The 15,596-nt window shown below is 41.2% G+C and overlaps 1 protein-coding gene across 4 annotated transcripts in view; it reads left to right on the top strand.

Annotated features, from left to right (window-relative positions):
- The window catches only part of LOC123511349 (thioredoxin domain-containing protein 16-like), a 548,807-nt gene that overhangs the window by 187,957 nt on the left and 345,254 nt on the right, over positions 1-15,596 (top strand). For all 4 annotated transcript variants that reach the window (XR_006676769.1, XR_006676768.1, XM_045267153.1 and 1 more), the window contains exon 8: positions 14,848-15,020. Coding sequence is in view for 2 of the 4 variants with exons in the window: in XM_045267153.1 (XP_045123088.1) it covers positions 14,848-15,020 (173 nt within the window). In the remaining 2 variants the exon portion in view is untranslated. The remainder of the gene's footprint in view (positions 1-14,847; positions 15,021-15,596) is intronic.

Consider the following 15,596-nt stretch of genomic DNA (forward strand, 5'->3'; position numbering starts at 1 on the left):
TGGAACTATTTGATGGGAGAGGAGCAAATAACGAAGACTAAAGAGGAAAAAGATCTTAGAGTGATCTTACAAGAACATCTGAGCCCTGATAAACACATAAATAAGATATTTGGGCTATCATAAAGGATGTTGACTAATATAAGAGTGGCATTTCATTACATGGATAAAAATATGATGAAAAAAATCACAAGCATGATAAGCCCATGGCTGGAATATGCAGCAGTGGTATGGTCTCCGAGTTCTAAAAAAGATAAAAGAAAACTGGAAAGGATACAGAAGATTGCTACAAAGATGGTGCAGGAATTACAGGACCTCACATATGAAGAACGACTGAAGGAAATGGGATTACCAACCTTCCAAGATAGAAGAGAATGAGGGGACCTAATAACAATGTATAAAATAGTAAATGATATTGAAAAGATAGACAAAGAAGACCTGGTGCTGTTGGCGGAAGAGGATGGAAGGACAAGAGGACATGAAAAGAAGATTAGGATGAGGCAGTGTGTGAAGGATGTTGGAAAATGCAGTTTTCCACACAGAACGGTGGAAAAATGGAATGCATTGGATAATGGAATTGTTGCAGCACATAGTGTGCATAACTTTAAAGAAAAAATACATAAATGGAGACATGGAGACAGGACACAATGAGCCGTGCTCGAACCCTGTATAATACAACTAGGCACACACACTGGCGGCTGGCGGTGGAGGGCGAACAGCGGGGAACTCCGTGTTGTAACTGGAGAAAGTGCCGAGGAAGATAAAAAGGCAGAAGCCTGCAAGCGGGGTGCGACCCCTGGAGACACCTAGATGTGGTAGTGGGGGAGGGGAGAAGCTGTCATCGTGAGTAATATAAAATTTAAACTGTCTTTGTGGAGGTGGAGTTTAAAATTATAGAAGTACATGAGACTTACCATAGGTCAGTTGAAATGTGCTTATAGAAGATTTTAGGTCAGTTGAAATGTGCAAGCCACCGCTGCTGGAGAGAGCTTTCACATGAGATACGCAAAGATCAAGGTACCGGCAGACTTTAAAGAACTGAGAGCCACCCACATGCCACAAGGTCCCTAAAATGCCTGTCGGAAAGCTAAACCCCAAATTCAAAAGCCCATCTTTCCAAAGGGTGGGAGTGGAGGGCATGTGAAAGCTCTCTCCAGCAGCGGTGGCTTGCTTCACAAAATCCGAAGCACATTTCAACTGATTTATGGTAAGTCTCATGTACTTCTATAATTTTACTTCAGCAACCCACCGCCATTGCTGGAGAGGCTACACATGAGATTTTGAAGCCATGTGGGTGTACTCTCAGAACTACACAATACTTAACATTTTCCAAGTGAGTGATTGATAATTAAACAAACTAAATATGAATCCAAACTTCATTGTATGAAAAAATCCTCCTCCTTCCACAGATATGGCCCTTACAAAAAACATATAGTACATGTATAAAAAACAAAATAAGTCAATTGAGTTCCAACGCAAATGAATAGAGAAACCTGTTAACATTACAATACAGAATCCAGTATGGCCTCTTGAAAAGAATCTGAAACCTGAGTGATCTCCTTATTATAGTGTTTAGCAAAGGTTGTCTCCTGAGTCCAACCCGCCTTAGATAAGATAATGGGAACTGGGACGTCCATGGCTTTGGCCTTGGAAGCAGAGGCTGGTCGAACACTTCCAGCCGTGAATTTCTTAGTATTGATACCACAGTCGGCAAGGACAGTCTTAATCCACCTTGACACTGTATCTTTGGAAACACTTTTATGTGGCTTCACCAAACTGATGAGGAGTTTCCCATTATCCTTCCCAAATTCCTTTCTCAGATTCTCCGTTCTGTTAAGATATTCCTTCAAGGTATTCACAACACAAATTCTAGAATCAGGTAAATAAGCATGAAACTTAAGCATTCTAACATTAAACTTAGGACGGCACTGCTTAATGTTGCCCCCCTAACAAAAGAAATACAGAATTGTTGTCAACAATAGCATTGGAATACAATAATAAATGTAAGGTCTGTACTCTCGCAGCCTGAGTCAATGCCATAAGCATCACCAATTTCAAAGTTAAAGACTTCAAGGACAGGTCTGGTAATGGGCCCATGGACCTCAGCTTCTGCAATACTGGCTGCACATCCCAAGTTTCAGCATACCTAGGGCAAGAGGGTCTCAAGTTAAACACACCACGCATAAACCTATTGATAAGTGGATGATTCCCAGCTCTACATCCTTCCAACAAAATTCCTAAAGCAGAGAGAGCACCTCTTGCCGTGTTAACAGACTCATACCCCACCCCTCTATGAAATGTCTCCGAAAGAAAATTCAAAACATTAGTTACAGAGGGAGTAGAGGGATTGATATTCCATCTATCACAAAATGATGACCATCTGTTAATGTGTGGTCTATATTGTCGCATCGTACCTGGTCTCCACGATGCCATGATAATCTCTGTACCTTCTGACGATACACCTCTCCCTCTAAGTTGTTGCCTGACAAAAGACATGCCATCAATTGGGTGTGGGTCATAATCGGATGTTCTTCCGCTGATGAGGGATGTCGTAGTACATTCGTTTTCTGAGTGATGAGCCTGGGGGCCTTGACCAACATTTGCAGAAGAGGGCCCATCCAAGGTTGGGAAGTCCACATTGGAACAACAATCCACCCCTTTGCTCTCTCCTCCCTCATTTTCTGTAGACACCTAGTAATAAGAGAAAATGGTGGGAAAAGGTAAATCAGATCGAAACTGGCCCAATTTAATGTGAACGCATCCACATGCTCTGCTTCTGGATCAGGTGTCCACGAGCAAAAACAATCTATTTGCTTGTTTAAGCGAGAAGCAAATAAGTCAATGGAGGGAGTTCCAAAAAACTACACACAACTCCTTAAAAATCTTTGGATTAAGTTTCCATTCATGTCTGTCATTAAAATTACGAGAGGCTGTATCCGCCAACACATTCTTCTTTCCTGGTATGTGTGCACAAGTAATCCAGATGTCATTGGAAATACACCAATTCCAGATATCAATGCAGATAGAGTTACACACTAGTGATTTAGTTCCACCCATCTCATTAACATAAGCAATGGCTGTGGTATTATCACACATAACTTTAACATGGCAGCCTTTAAGCAAGTAAGCAAAAGATTGAAGGGTAAACAAGATGGCCTTGAGTTCCCTTGCATTAATGTGTAGGCAGCTTTCTTCTGATGTCCATTTACCATTGGTGGAATGCTTTAATACACAACCACCCCAACCTAAGTCTGAGGCATCAGTAAAAACTTCAACAGAAGGAGCAGGCCGAATAATTTTCCTAACTTGTGTCCCTACTTCAGAGATCCACCAACTCAGCTCCATTTTCATTTCCTTTGAGATAGTCATAACTTTGTCAAAGTTACCCTTTTCCACCTTTAATGCAACAATTTTGGCCCTTTCTAAAATTCTGTAATGAAGCTTACCTAATTCAACGGCCGGAATGGCAGCCACCAACATGCCAACTACCCGAGCTACTTCTCTGATCTTTGCCTTATTTCTACTGGCCAAGGATGAACAACTTTCCACAATCTTCTCCACTCTACGAGCAGGGAGTGTGACAGTCATGGCATCAGAATCGATGATGTTACCAAGATATTCTATGCGTTTCGTAGGCACCAAAACTGATTTTTCCACATTAATACAAAACCCAACATTTTGCAAAATCTCCACAGTATCCTTCAAACAAGCAACACAATCCTCAACTGAGTTGCTACACATAAGAGTATCATCTATAAAGGAAGTAATGGTGTAGCCTTTAATCTCAAAAAGAAAAACTGGCTTCAAAAGTTTAGTGAAAAGACGAGGGCCTGCAGAAACACCATTAGGAAGGCAAGTGAATTGGTATATCTTCCCTGCCCATTTAAAACAAAGATATTTTGCTGCTCTTCTGCAATTTTGACTGAATAATAAGCATGCTTCAGATCAACAGAAGCCATGAAAGCACCTGAACTGATTAGCCTAATTGCCTGCTCAAAATTTTCCATTTTGAAATGGTTGTAATTCATGAATTTGTTGAGTTTCTTCAAATTAAGCACCATCCTATAGCCACCCTCTTTTTTTCTCTCTCAAGAAAACTGGCAAAATAATCTGGCACACCTGTCTGTGAGTCTCCTTGATAACCTTCAAGCTCAACAATTTATTTATTTCATTAGTCATAATAACTTTCTCCTCATCACTAAATCTGTATTCCACTTCCTCAGAAAATAAATGAGTAATGTTCTGTTCATCGATCTCAAGATGGCAATGTTTAACAATGTCCAAAATGAAAGGATCATTAGTAAATTTCCACCACTCATCAATAAACTTGTGAAGCTGACCCGCTTCAAATTCATGCCTTACCTGAATTACTGCCAGGGATTGTAGTGTCCCCGGCTCCTTGAGTTTTTTGAAGAGGAGTTCCCTTTGAGATAAGAAGGGCGGCTGTCCCCTCTGGTGGCAGGTTTGTGTAAACCGTACGGTTTAAACTGGGTTAACATACCCCGGAAAGCTGGCTTCCCAAAGAAACCACGTTGCTTGCCACCACTAAACTTCCCAAGACCTGGAGCTCCAAAATGGGAAGTCTTCTTGTTGGTAAACTTGTTTTTCAGCCTCTCAGCCTCCTCAATCTGTTTGGTAGCTTGAGTAAGATCATCCCCAAACAGTAAGCCAGTCACAGGAGTCTTATCAGTGCATAAGTGGGCATACTTTTGGTTTATCTCACGTTTGAGGAAATACCGTCTATTCATATTCAGTTTAAAGTTAGCATGCCCTAACAACCCCAAGGCCCCATTAAGCATAGCCACCTCATGACCAATAACCTGATTGTGCTCCTCATTAGTAAACTTGTCCAGAACAGTAAGTGATTTAACAATGATAGTGGCAGCCTTAGTTATATCCTTGCCGACTTCCTTTAGTCTGAAATCAGCTTTCTTTGCCTCAGTGGGTAGGGCATCCAGCACTTGTGAGTTGCACTCGACTGGAATAAGTGCCTTACAGTTTCTAGGACGTTTAGAAACCTCATCTGCCAAAATCTCCTTATGGTCTTCATCTTTCAAACCATGAGAAAACCAGTGATTCACCATTGCAGCAATCGGTTCTTCAATAGCTTCAGAACAGTCATCCACGGGCACATAGGCCTTAGCTGCTTGTAACAGAATACTGCCAGAAGGAACCTCATCTTCAATCTCACCTTCTTCAGCACTCACTTCTTTTGACCTAAACCCAGAAAATTCACCAGAGGTAGAAGGGGGATGGGAGGCAGAAAATTCATGAGTACCACCTAAGTCCTGTGCTGGCCCCTTACCAACACTTGCACTGTCACCTCTGTCACTCTTAAGTTTATTCACATCCTCTTGAAGTACAGCCAAAGCCTCCAAAATCTTGGATAAAGAAGTATTGCTAACTTCTCCAGACTGGCTAACTGGTGGTCGGGCGTCCATCTTAGACACACGATCACTTGCAACGGCATCCTCACCAGCAGAGGCCCCAGACCGTTGAATATTCTTCCTCGTCTTATGCCTAGTGGACGAATAGAGTCGGCTTCCACGAGAATGTGAGGAACCGCTTCTTGGAGGTGTAGAACCACCCGAGGAAGACATACTGATGTACCAAACACCTTCACAACGGCACACTTCTGTCACATGTCCCACTCCTGAGAGATAACGGGAAAAAACACAGGCACAATACAACACCCACAAGACCACAAGTAAATAACAATAGTCAATGAATAAATGACAACCTGCTCCAAGTTTGGATAACAGGTAACATGGGTGCATAACCTCACCTTGGTCCACACCGTGTCCTCCTGCTCCAGATGGATAACAGGAAAGGAACACCAGGCACTCTTTCCGCTCCAACGGGATCACGGGGTAATAAAGTAAGGTATTAAATAAGTGCCAACCCGCTCTGAAAAACAGATAACGGATAACCAATCCCAAAATGGCAAACTGCAGCTGCAAGACAAACACGTCTTGCCTGTACCAAGAACAAAGCGTCACTGCCGGTACCTTGATCTTTGCGTATCTCATGTGTAGCCTCTCCAGCAATGGCGATGGGTTGCTGAAGTAAAGAAAATACTGGACATTGGAAATGGATATTATGATATATGGTTGAAAAACAGATGTGTAAGGGAGGAGGTGGAGTGATGATATTAACGAGGAAAAGTGTTAGAGTGGACAAAGTGGAAACAAATAAAACCAAGTCTGAGATTGTGCAGGTTGAAGTGAAAAATGGAAATGGAAAGTCAATGATATATGCAAGGGTTTACGTACCACCACTGACAAATGCATGGACAAGAAATGAGCATGAGGCTTTGTTGGAAGATACAGTAAATGAGATGGAAAGGATTGTATCACAAGACAAGGATGTATTAGTCATTGGAGATTTTAATTGCAAAGAAATCAATTGGGAAGGAGGAACTTTTCAAGGAGGAGAGAATTCATGGAGCAATAAACTGATGAATTGGGCTGTTGATAATCTAATGACACAATGGACTGTGAAACTAGAATAAGTGGAAAGGATAAACCATCCAGATTGGACTTGTTGTTCATCAGTGACGAAGAGATCTTAGAAAAAATTCATTATGAATGCCCAATAGGAAAAAGTGATCATATACTAGTTGAAATAAGTCTGAGTACAGAAATATTAAAAATAGATGAGGGGTACAAAATAGAAAGATAACGATATAGTAAAGCTAATTTTTAAGAAATAAGGAGATACTTTGAGGCTGTGAGCTGGAAATGTTTTGAAGATGAAAAGGATTTCCAGGAGAAATGGAATACACTCAACCCTCGATTTGCCGGACCTCCATTTGCCGGATTTCGGATTTGCCGGACAAGAGTCTGTGGGGAAAAAAAAAAAAAAAAAAAAAAGTCCGGGACAAGTCGATTTCAAACTACCGCGCCAGACAAAGTTCGCAAATCGGGCACTATAGATGGCAGCGCGGGCGGACATACACGTCTAGTACTGGACTGTAAACAAGTCTGCCGCGTCACACGAGTGTTGTGCTTACGTGTCGGCGGCATTGGCATGTGTTACGGCCCACGTGGTGAGATGATGATGATGATGATGGTCGTCTGAGGTTTTGCCTTTGCCTCGGCACCTCCTGTTACTTCTATTCTTCCTGATCCTGCCTTTCTTTTATTTTCTTTCTCTTGTCTTCCACATCTGGTGCAAAGTCTCTTTCTTCTCCCTCAGTTTTGTTTTTCTGAACAAAAAACGTCTGATTTATTTTCCAACTTCCTGGTACAGCTGGTGCAGGTGCCGAAATGCCGTTAAAGACAACACTATGTTCCCACCGGAAATTTTTGCCGTTAAACACGGGATTCCGGTAAATCGCGTGCCGTTAAAGCGGGGTTCAACCTATATAGGGTAAAGTCCGGCAAGGGGGTAGACCCCCGGACATTTTCCATTGCCGGACATTTGCCATTCCCGGACAAGCCTTCCCCCCTTTTAGTCCGGCAAATCGAGGGTTGAGTGTAAGTTTATCAAGATATATAATACTGCAGTGGAGAAGTATGTACCAAAGGGAAGAGTAAACTGTAAAAAAGGGAAGGAGTGGTACAATGCTATATGTGAAAGGGCTAGACAGTGCAAGACTAATGCATGGAATAGATGGAGGAAAATACGAACATAAAGTAGATGGAAAGATTATGTTGATGCTAGAAATGAATGTGTGAGAATTATGAGGGTTGAAAAACTGAACTATGAGAAGGACATAATGGACAAATGTAAAAGTAACCCAAAACTGTTTTATAGACATATAAATGGAAAAATGAAGAAACGAGAGGGTATAACTGGCCTGAGGGTTGATGGAAAACTATATGAAGAAGTACTGTCATACCTCGCCCAAAACGACATTTATGTTCGTGAGCTTGTCATGCACGGCGAGATTCGTGTTGGGAGAATAATAGGCCCTATGGGGAAATAGGGGTTAAGTTCCTAGATCCTCCCCAAAAAACACTTTTTTACCAAAAAGTACAGTATTAGTACAGTAATACTGTCATACCTTGCCCAACACGAAAGTTACATTCCTGAATTACCAATGAAATACCGCGGTATTTCATTAGTAATTCAACTATCACTCAGTGCCACGGAAATCGAGGTTATCCTCATGGCATGAGCGTATATGAATACTAAGATATGATATCCATTATAGCAGGCAATAGAGGAGTGGAAACAAATGTAATATCGTGGTGAAAGAGAACACGCCAAGCTAAAAAGGTCACAAGAAGAAGAAGAAGCGACCAAGTCGCCGGAGTCTCCGCCGTCTGTGGCCGATCTCATCATTTCTGCTTTATTTTTTGGTATTCCATGTAAGATTTCACTTTATGCATTACAAAACAATCCTTTCTTAGGAGCAAGGTTTGTAAAAAGATAATAGAAATGTTGCTCAGTCAATCCTGCCCGCGAGCAGTCACGCCCCGCTCTCTTCCCCGCTCTGCTCTGGGCCTGGTTACTTGCTGCTGGCCGGTCCCGCTCTCGGAGTCTTCCCAGTTCTCCCTGATCATGCGTGAGGACGGTCTGGTCCTCCGGTGATCCTGTGCCCGCCAGCTTGAGGAAGTAGTTGCAGACATCTTGCCCCCACTGTCCCGTCTCTGTTCTCCATTCTTGTGGCCCGCATTTGCACTGTGTACTATCCTGTATTTCTCTGTTGTACTGTATTACTACAAAAGTAAACATAAGAAGCTATAACAAGTGTTTCCTGCCAGTCCTGCCTTTCTGAGTGAGTCAGTCTGCCTAAGTTAGTACCTCGCCTCCTCACGAGTCACGGACCCTCGTCCACTTATCCCTGTGCCGCCCCATCCAGAATGCTGTCCTGATCTGCTGCGGAGCCTGGTGAGTTGCTGTTGTGGCAATGGAAGCTGAAGTAAAGACCTTTGGGTGCCCTGCCTTGCACAGTGGTTGCGGGTGTGGGTGGCCCTGCTGTGCTGTGTGGGCAGCGGTTCGTAACAATATATATATATATATATATATATATATATATATATATATATATATATATATATATATATACACACACACAGTAAAGCCCCATTTAGCGTGAGAATTAGGTGGATGAATGTGGTTGCGCTAATTGATTAAAGTAACCAATACGAAAAAAATTATTTGGTGCACTCATCTGATTTTGGGGTTTAATAACTACTCAAGATAATCATTCCCATAAAAACAACTCACCTTTCTTCCATAAGAGCACTGGTATATATCAAAGGATGGGGTTGTGAGGCAGCTGCAGGGTTAATAGGAAGTAGAGCCCGTCGCCATCTCATTGCCGCTGTCTCCATCATTACTGTCACTGTCATTGGTACCTTGATCTCTCCTCAAATTTTCTGCTTCTTGTAAAACATCCTCAAATCCAAGGAAGTCCACATCATCATTATCCTCAGCACTGGGAGCGAGTCCTGGTGTTGGTGGTGGTGGTGTGGCTGCAGCAGGATTGCGTATGAATCTTGTTATGAGAGTTTGCCGTCTCTCATTCACTTTTTTTGAGTGCAGGTCTGTACAATAACGCATCACTTTATCCAGTTGATGCACCATTTCTGTTATGCGCACACTGCAGTTTTCATTTTCTGTAAAGCACTCTTTAAAACTGTCAACCCCAACCAGTATTCTACTCAGCTGCTGCATGGTTAGCTCACCAGGTGGTGGAGCTTCCACTGCCTTGCCTTGGTTTTCATTCTCTAGAACATCCTCAATAGTTGCCACATCCATGATAACTTCAGGTGTTATTATGTCCCCAGCGGTGTTCACCTCTTTAATCTCATCTGGCGTGACATTCTCAAAACCAGGAACATGACATGCAGCAGCAGCAGCTTCCATCAGGGAGACTGAGTGTGTCTGGACTTTGCCGTGCTCATCCGACACCAAGTGGGGCACACACTAGGGGCCGCCAGGCATGACTCACTGTAGGCATGTTAATCTCATCCCAGGCCTTCAAGAGGAAGTCAATTGCATTCCTCACAGTAAATTCCCTCCAGTATTGGTGGACAGAAATTGCTTTGGGGTTGGTGTATTGTTGGATAACAAGTTGATCTGTTTCCTCCACTTCAAGGGGAGGATGTTCATCCACATCGATGTCAGCATCCTGGTATTCCCCGTTTACCTCCGCGATTATCTGGTGGATCTCTGCTTCACATTCAGTTTTCAGTCTAAGGTCCTCATAAACAAGCTTTTGATATATAGATTTGACATTGCCTATGAACTCTTGATCAAGTGGCTGAACAATAGATGTGGTTTTCGGTGGAAGGAAAACAATTTTAACGTTAGGGTGAAGATCAGTCAGGTAGTGGGAATGAGCAGGACAGTTGTCCATTATTAGCATCACATTAAATGGGATGCCTAACTTTTCACACTTCCAACGAGCATCAGGGACAAAACAATCAAGCAGCCAAGCCCTGCAGGTTGAGGAACTCATCCAACCATTTTTAGTTGTCATCCAATACACTAGCACCTGACTCATATCTTTGAGATGCCAGTAGCACCTTGGATGCTTTGCTGTATGAATGATCAGTGGTTTCATTTTATGGGATCCAAAGTTGCAACAAAATAAAACAGTCAACCTAGCCTTGTCAGCTTTCCTTCCTCTTGCCTTTTTTATATGTTTTGCCACAAACGTTGACTTGGGAGGCATTTTGTACATTAAACCAGTCTCATCCATGTTGTAAATGCAGTCAGGATGAAACTTGCCTTCATCAATAATTTCTTTGAGGATACTGGGAAATTCCTTTGCTGCATTGGCATCGGCGTTGGCCGTTTAATCTCAGTAGCCAAGTTTCCTTATTTCCTTGCGTTTAAGGAAACAATGCAGTCAGCCATTGGAGGCATGAAAGTTACCCACAGGAACATTTGTCTTACAACAAATCACTTCATAAAAGCATTTCGCTTGTTGTTTGATCTGACGTTTATCTACGGAACTGCCTTCTTTATCTTTCCTCTCAATCCAAAGGGCAAGGAATCTCTCCATTTTTATCAGTTTCTCATCCCAAGCACGCTTGCGATTATCAATCTGAGAAGTACCATATACTTTAACAGATGCTTTGATTTCATCCTTTTTCTTCCATATTGTCCTTACAGTTGATTCACTGAGGCCTAATGCACAGCCTATTGCAGAATTGCCCTGGCCTTCCTCTTTGCGTTTCACAACTTCTTGTTTGATACTAAAGTCAAGCGACTTGCGCTTTCTTGCATGTAGCTTAGGCATTATCACTTCACAAATCACCCAAACACTGTAGCACTATTTCAACCTGTGTGGTGCTGTGCCACAAGGATCACGCACTCGCTCATGGTATACACGACACGGACACTTAAACACCTCTCACTGTTCACCCGTACAGGCTGCTGGGATAAGGAACACATTCCTCAATAACGGTGTTCGGTGTACGCCTCAGTAGAGGTGGGCAGACCAGTGTGGGAGACTGGAGAACTATGTGGGAAGAGGTGGGCAGGGGGGTCTGTGCTGTGGTGGGAACCAGAGGTAGGTAGGCGGGAAGCAACTGTGTTGATACGCATCAGGTACCACGCACCACGGCGGCTTGGCGCAATTTTCAAAATTCAATTGTGGCAGCTGCTCGCGCTAAATGAGGCTTTCGTGCTAATTATTATTTTTTTATGTTAGATGATAGCTCGCGCTAATTGCGGTTAGCGTTAATTGATCTCGCGCTAAGTGGGGGTCTACTGTATATATACGTATACATATATATATATATATATATATATATATATATATATATATATATATATATATATATATATATATATATATATATACCGTTGAACCTTGATATCACAGATTTTAACTGCCTGCCAACTTTTTTCTCACTTTCTTGTAATTTGTTTCCTATTAACATTATAAAAAATATAATTCCAACAGAAAATTGCAATTTAGTTGTAGTTTAAAATTATATAAAAACAAAAGTTGGTCAGAACTTATACAGTAATATTCCGCTTAACGAACAGGATAGGGGGTGTCAAAGCTGTTCGTAGAGCGAAAATTTGTTAAGCGGACATAATTTTCTCATAGGAAACAATGGAAATAAGGGGAGATGCGTTCTGGGCTGGTCCCCAACATACCACATGGGTAAAAAAAATAAATAAATAAAATAAAAATAAATAAATAAATAAATAAATAAATAAATAAATATATATATATATATATATATATATATATATATATATATATATATATATATATATATATATATATATTGGGCCACCGGTGTACCACTACTTTTATGATGTCATATGAGTCATTGGAAGTTAGAGGAGCTACGTAGAAATTCTCTCACATTCTCGCATTTATGTTCACAAAACAACATTTCTATTAGCTTTTTACAAACCTTGCCTCCAAAAAAGGATGGTTTTGTAATGCATAAAGTGAAATCTTACATGGAATACCAAAAAATAAAGCAGAGATGAGATGAGCCACAGACGAAGCGGGAGACTCGCGGGGACTCGGCCGCTGCTTGTGACCCTTTCAGCTTGCGTGTTGTCTTTCCTCATGATATTTGTTTCCACTCCTCTATTGCCTGCTATAATGGATATCATATCTTACTATTCATATACGCTCATGCCATGAGGATAACCTGGACTCTGTGGCACTGAGTGATAGTGAATTATTAATGAAATACCGCGGTATAGTGAATTATTAATGAAATACCGTAGTATTTCATTAATAATTCACTATCACTCAATGCCACAGAGTCCAGGTTATCTTCATGGCATGAGCGTATATGAATACTAAGATATGATATCCATTATAGCAGGCAATAGAGGAGAGGAAACAAATATCATGGAGAAAGACAACATGCAAGCTGAAAGGGTCACAAGAAGAAGAAGCGGCCGAATCGCCACAAGTCTCCCGCTTCGTCTGTGGCTCATCTCATCTCTGCTTTATTTTTTGGTATTCCATGTAAGATTTCACTTTATGCATTACAAAACCATCCTTTCTTGGAGGCAAGGTTTGTAAAAAGCTAATAGAAATGTTGTTTTGTGAACATAAATGCGAGAATGTGAGAGAATTTCTACGTAGCTCCTCTAACTTCCAATGACTCATATGACATCATAAAAGTAGTGGTACACCGGTGGCCCAATATGCTGCCAAACGTATATATAATTTTTTTTTTTAACCCATGTGGTATGTTGGGGACCAGTCCAGAACGCATCCCCCCCATTTCCATTATTTCCTATGGGAAAATTACGTCCGCTTAACAAATTTTCGCTCTACAAACAGCTTTGACACCCCTTATCCTGTTTGTTAAGCGGAGTATTACTGTATAAGTTCTGACCAACTTTTGTTTTGATATTTTAAACTACAACTCAAATGCTATTTTCAGTTGGAATTATATTTTTTATAATGTTAATAGGAAACAAATTACAAGAAAGTGAAAAAAAAAGTGGGCAGGCAGTTCAAATCTGTGATATCAAGGTTCAACAGTATATATATATATATATATATATATATATATATATATATATATATATATATATATATATATATATATGTATATATATATTGTTACGAACTGCTGCCCACACAGCACAGCAGGGCCACCCACACCCGCAACCACTGTGCAAGGCAGGGCACCCAAAGGTCCTTACTTCAGCTTCCATTGCCACAACAGCAACTCACCAGGCTCCGCGGCAGATCAGGACAGCATTCTGGATGGGGCAGCACAGGGATAAGTTGATGAGTGTCCGTGACTCGTGAGGAGGCGAGGTACTAACTTAGGCAGACTGACTCACTCAGAAAGGCAGGACTGGCAGGAAACACTTGTTATAGCTTCTTATGTTTACTTTTGTAGTAATACAGTACAACAGAGAAATACAGGATAGTACACAGTGCAAATGCGAGCCACAAGAATGGAGAACAGAGACGGGACAGTGGGGGCAAGACGTCTGCAACTACTTCCTCAAGCTGGCGGGCACAGGATCACCGGAGGACCAGACATACCTCACGCATGATCAGGGAGAACTGGGAAGACTCTAAGAGCAGGACCGACCAGCAGCAAGTAACCAGGCCCAGAGCAGAGCGGGGAAGAGAGCGGGGCGTGACTGCTCGTGGGCATGATTGACTGTGCACCCCCTCACTAGCTGTAGCAGCTTGAATATCCCCCCTCCCCTTTTTGCAACACTGTGATTGGCTCGCCTCTGGGCCAATCACCATGGTTTTATCCACCTGCGTGGCCATCGCTTCTAGCTCCCCACATCCTGTCTCTCAAAAATACCACCTCACTCCTGCAAGTAGCTGCCATCACCCCCCGTGTGCCGTCGCAACAATATATATATATATATATATATATATATATATATATATATATATATATATATATATATATATACTCACTGATCTGTCAGCTATGCTACAAATATTAACAGGCAGGAATCCATGTATCATGAGTGGTAACATTTGCCCATGGTCAGAGCAAACAAAATTTCTCACAATCTGATCAATTTTTTGTGTATCTTTTGTTTACTCACTGGACAATGGCATATAGGCCACAAATCCCTCGAGAAAAAAAAATCAGTCGTGTTTGCGCCTTACATAAGATCTGATTTAATGCTTATGCTGTTTAGACTGTTACTGCCAAAGATGACACACCACTTGCCCACTTATCAAAATTTGGTTGGTCTAAAAAATGCATAAAATGGACTATGCCTTGCTTTTGAGTTTTGCACTACCTGAGTTTCGAGCAAATTCCTAATTTTTTTTTTTTACAATCTTAATGAAATGTTGCTGGATTTTGTGACACCCACGACTATTTATGGCCTTACATGTAGCATAATGTTAATTGTCTTTTTCTTCTGGCAGAGAGATTGTACTCATTGTTAATAATAATCACTTCTATTCTACAGCATGAGGTATCTGAGGTTCTTTCATCTCAAGATTTTGCGACTCCCTATGACCAAGCTGACCTGCCTTGGGTACTACTGCTTCATGACAACACTTCTGCTGCCCGTGTCAAAATCCTGGCACCCAGCTTGGCTCAACTTTTACATGGTTCAGTTGCCATTATCACTGTTAACTTGTAAGTGTTATCCTAACCTGTAATAATATTTTTTTTTAGAAATCAAGTAGCTGCAGTGTGGTTCTGTCACATTACAAAAAAGCATGCACAGACAAATGAGAAGTGCCTCACTATATATATATATATATATATATATATATATATATATATATATATATATATATATATATATATATATATATATACATATACAAGTATATACGGGCAACCCCCACTTAACGAAGGGGTTATGTTCCTAAAACACCCTTCATTAAGCAAAACTTCGTTAAGCGAACCAATTATAACAAGTTTGACCCCTGACTGAACTTCCATTGAGAGTAAACAAAGCAAGAGTGCATCATAGTACAGTGAAAGGTTTAAAGAAAGTAAAAATTATGAAGTTAAACATTTAAGCAGTTTTTAAGACTAAGTCATCATAATGTACACTAATGTATGTATGTAAGTAACTTTATAATGTTGTTGATCTTAAATTTATGAAGGGAGGGAGAGTGGAGCGGGAAATACGCTAGCTGGCAAGCTGTGAATGTAAACAAAGGGCGCATCATTGTACCGCATACAAAACTTATGTACCACATT

This window comes from Portunus trituberculatus, chromosome 31 (assembly GCF_017591435.1).
Source record: "Portunus trituberculatus isolate SZX2019 chromosome 31, ASM1759143v1, whole genome shotgun sequence".
Classification (NCBI taxonomy): domain Eukaryota; kingdom Metazoa; phylum Arthropoda; class Malacostraca; order Decapoda; family Portunidae; genus Portunus; species Portunus trituberculatus.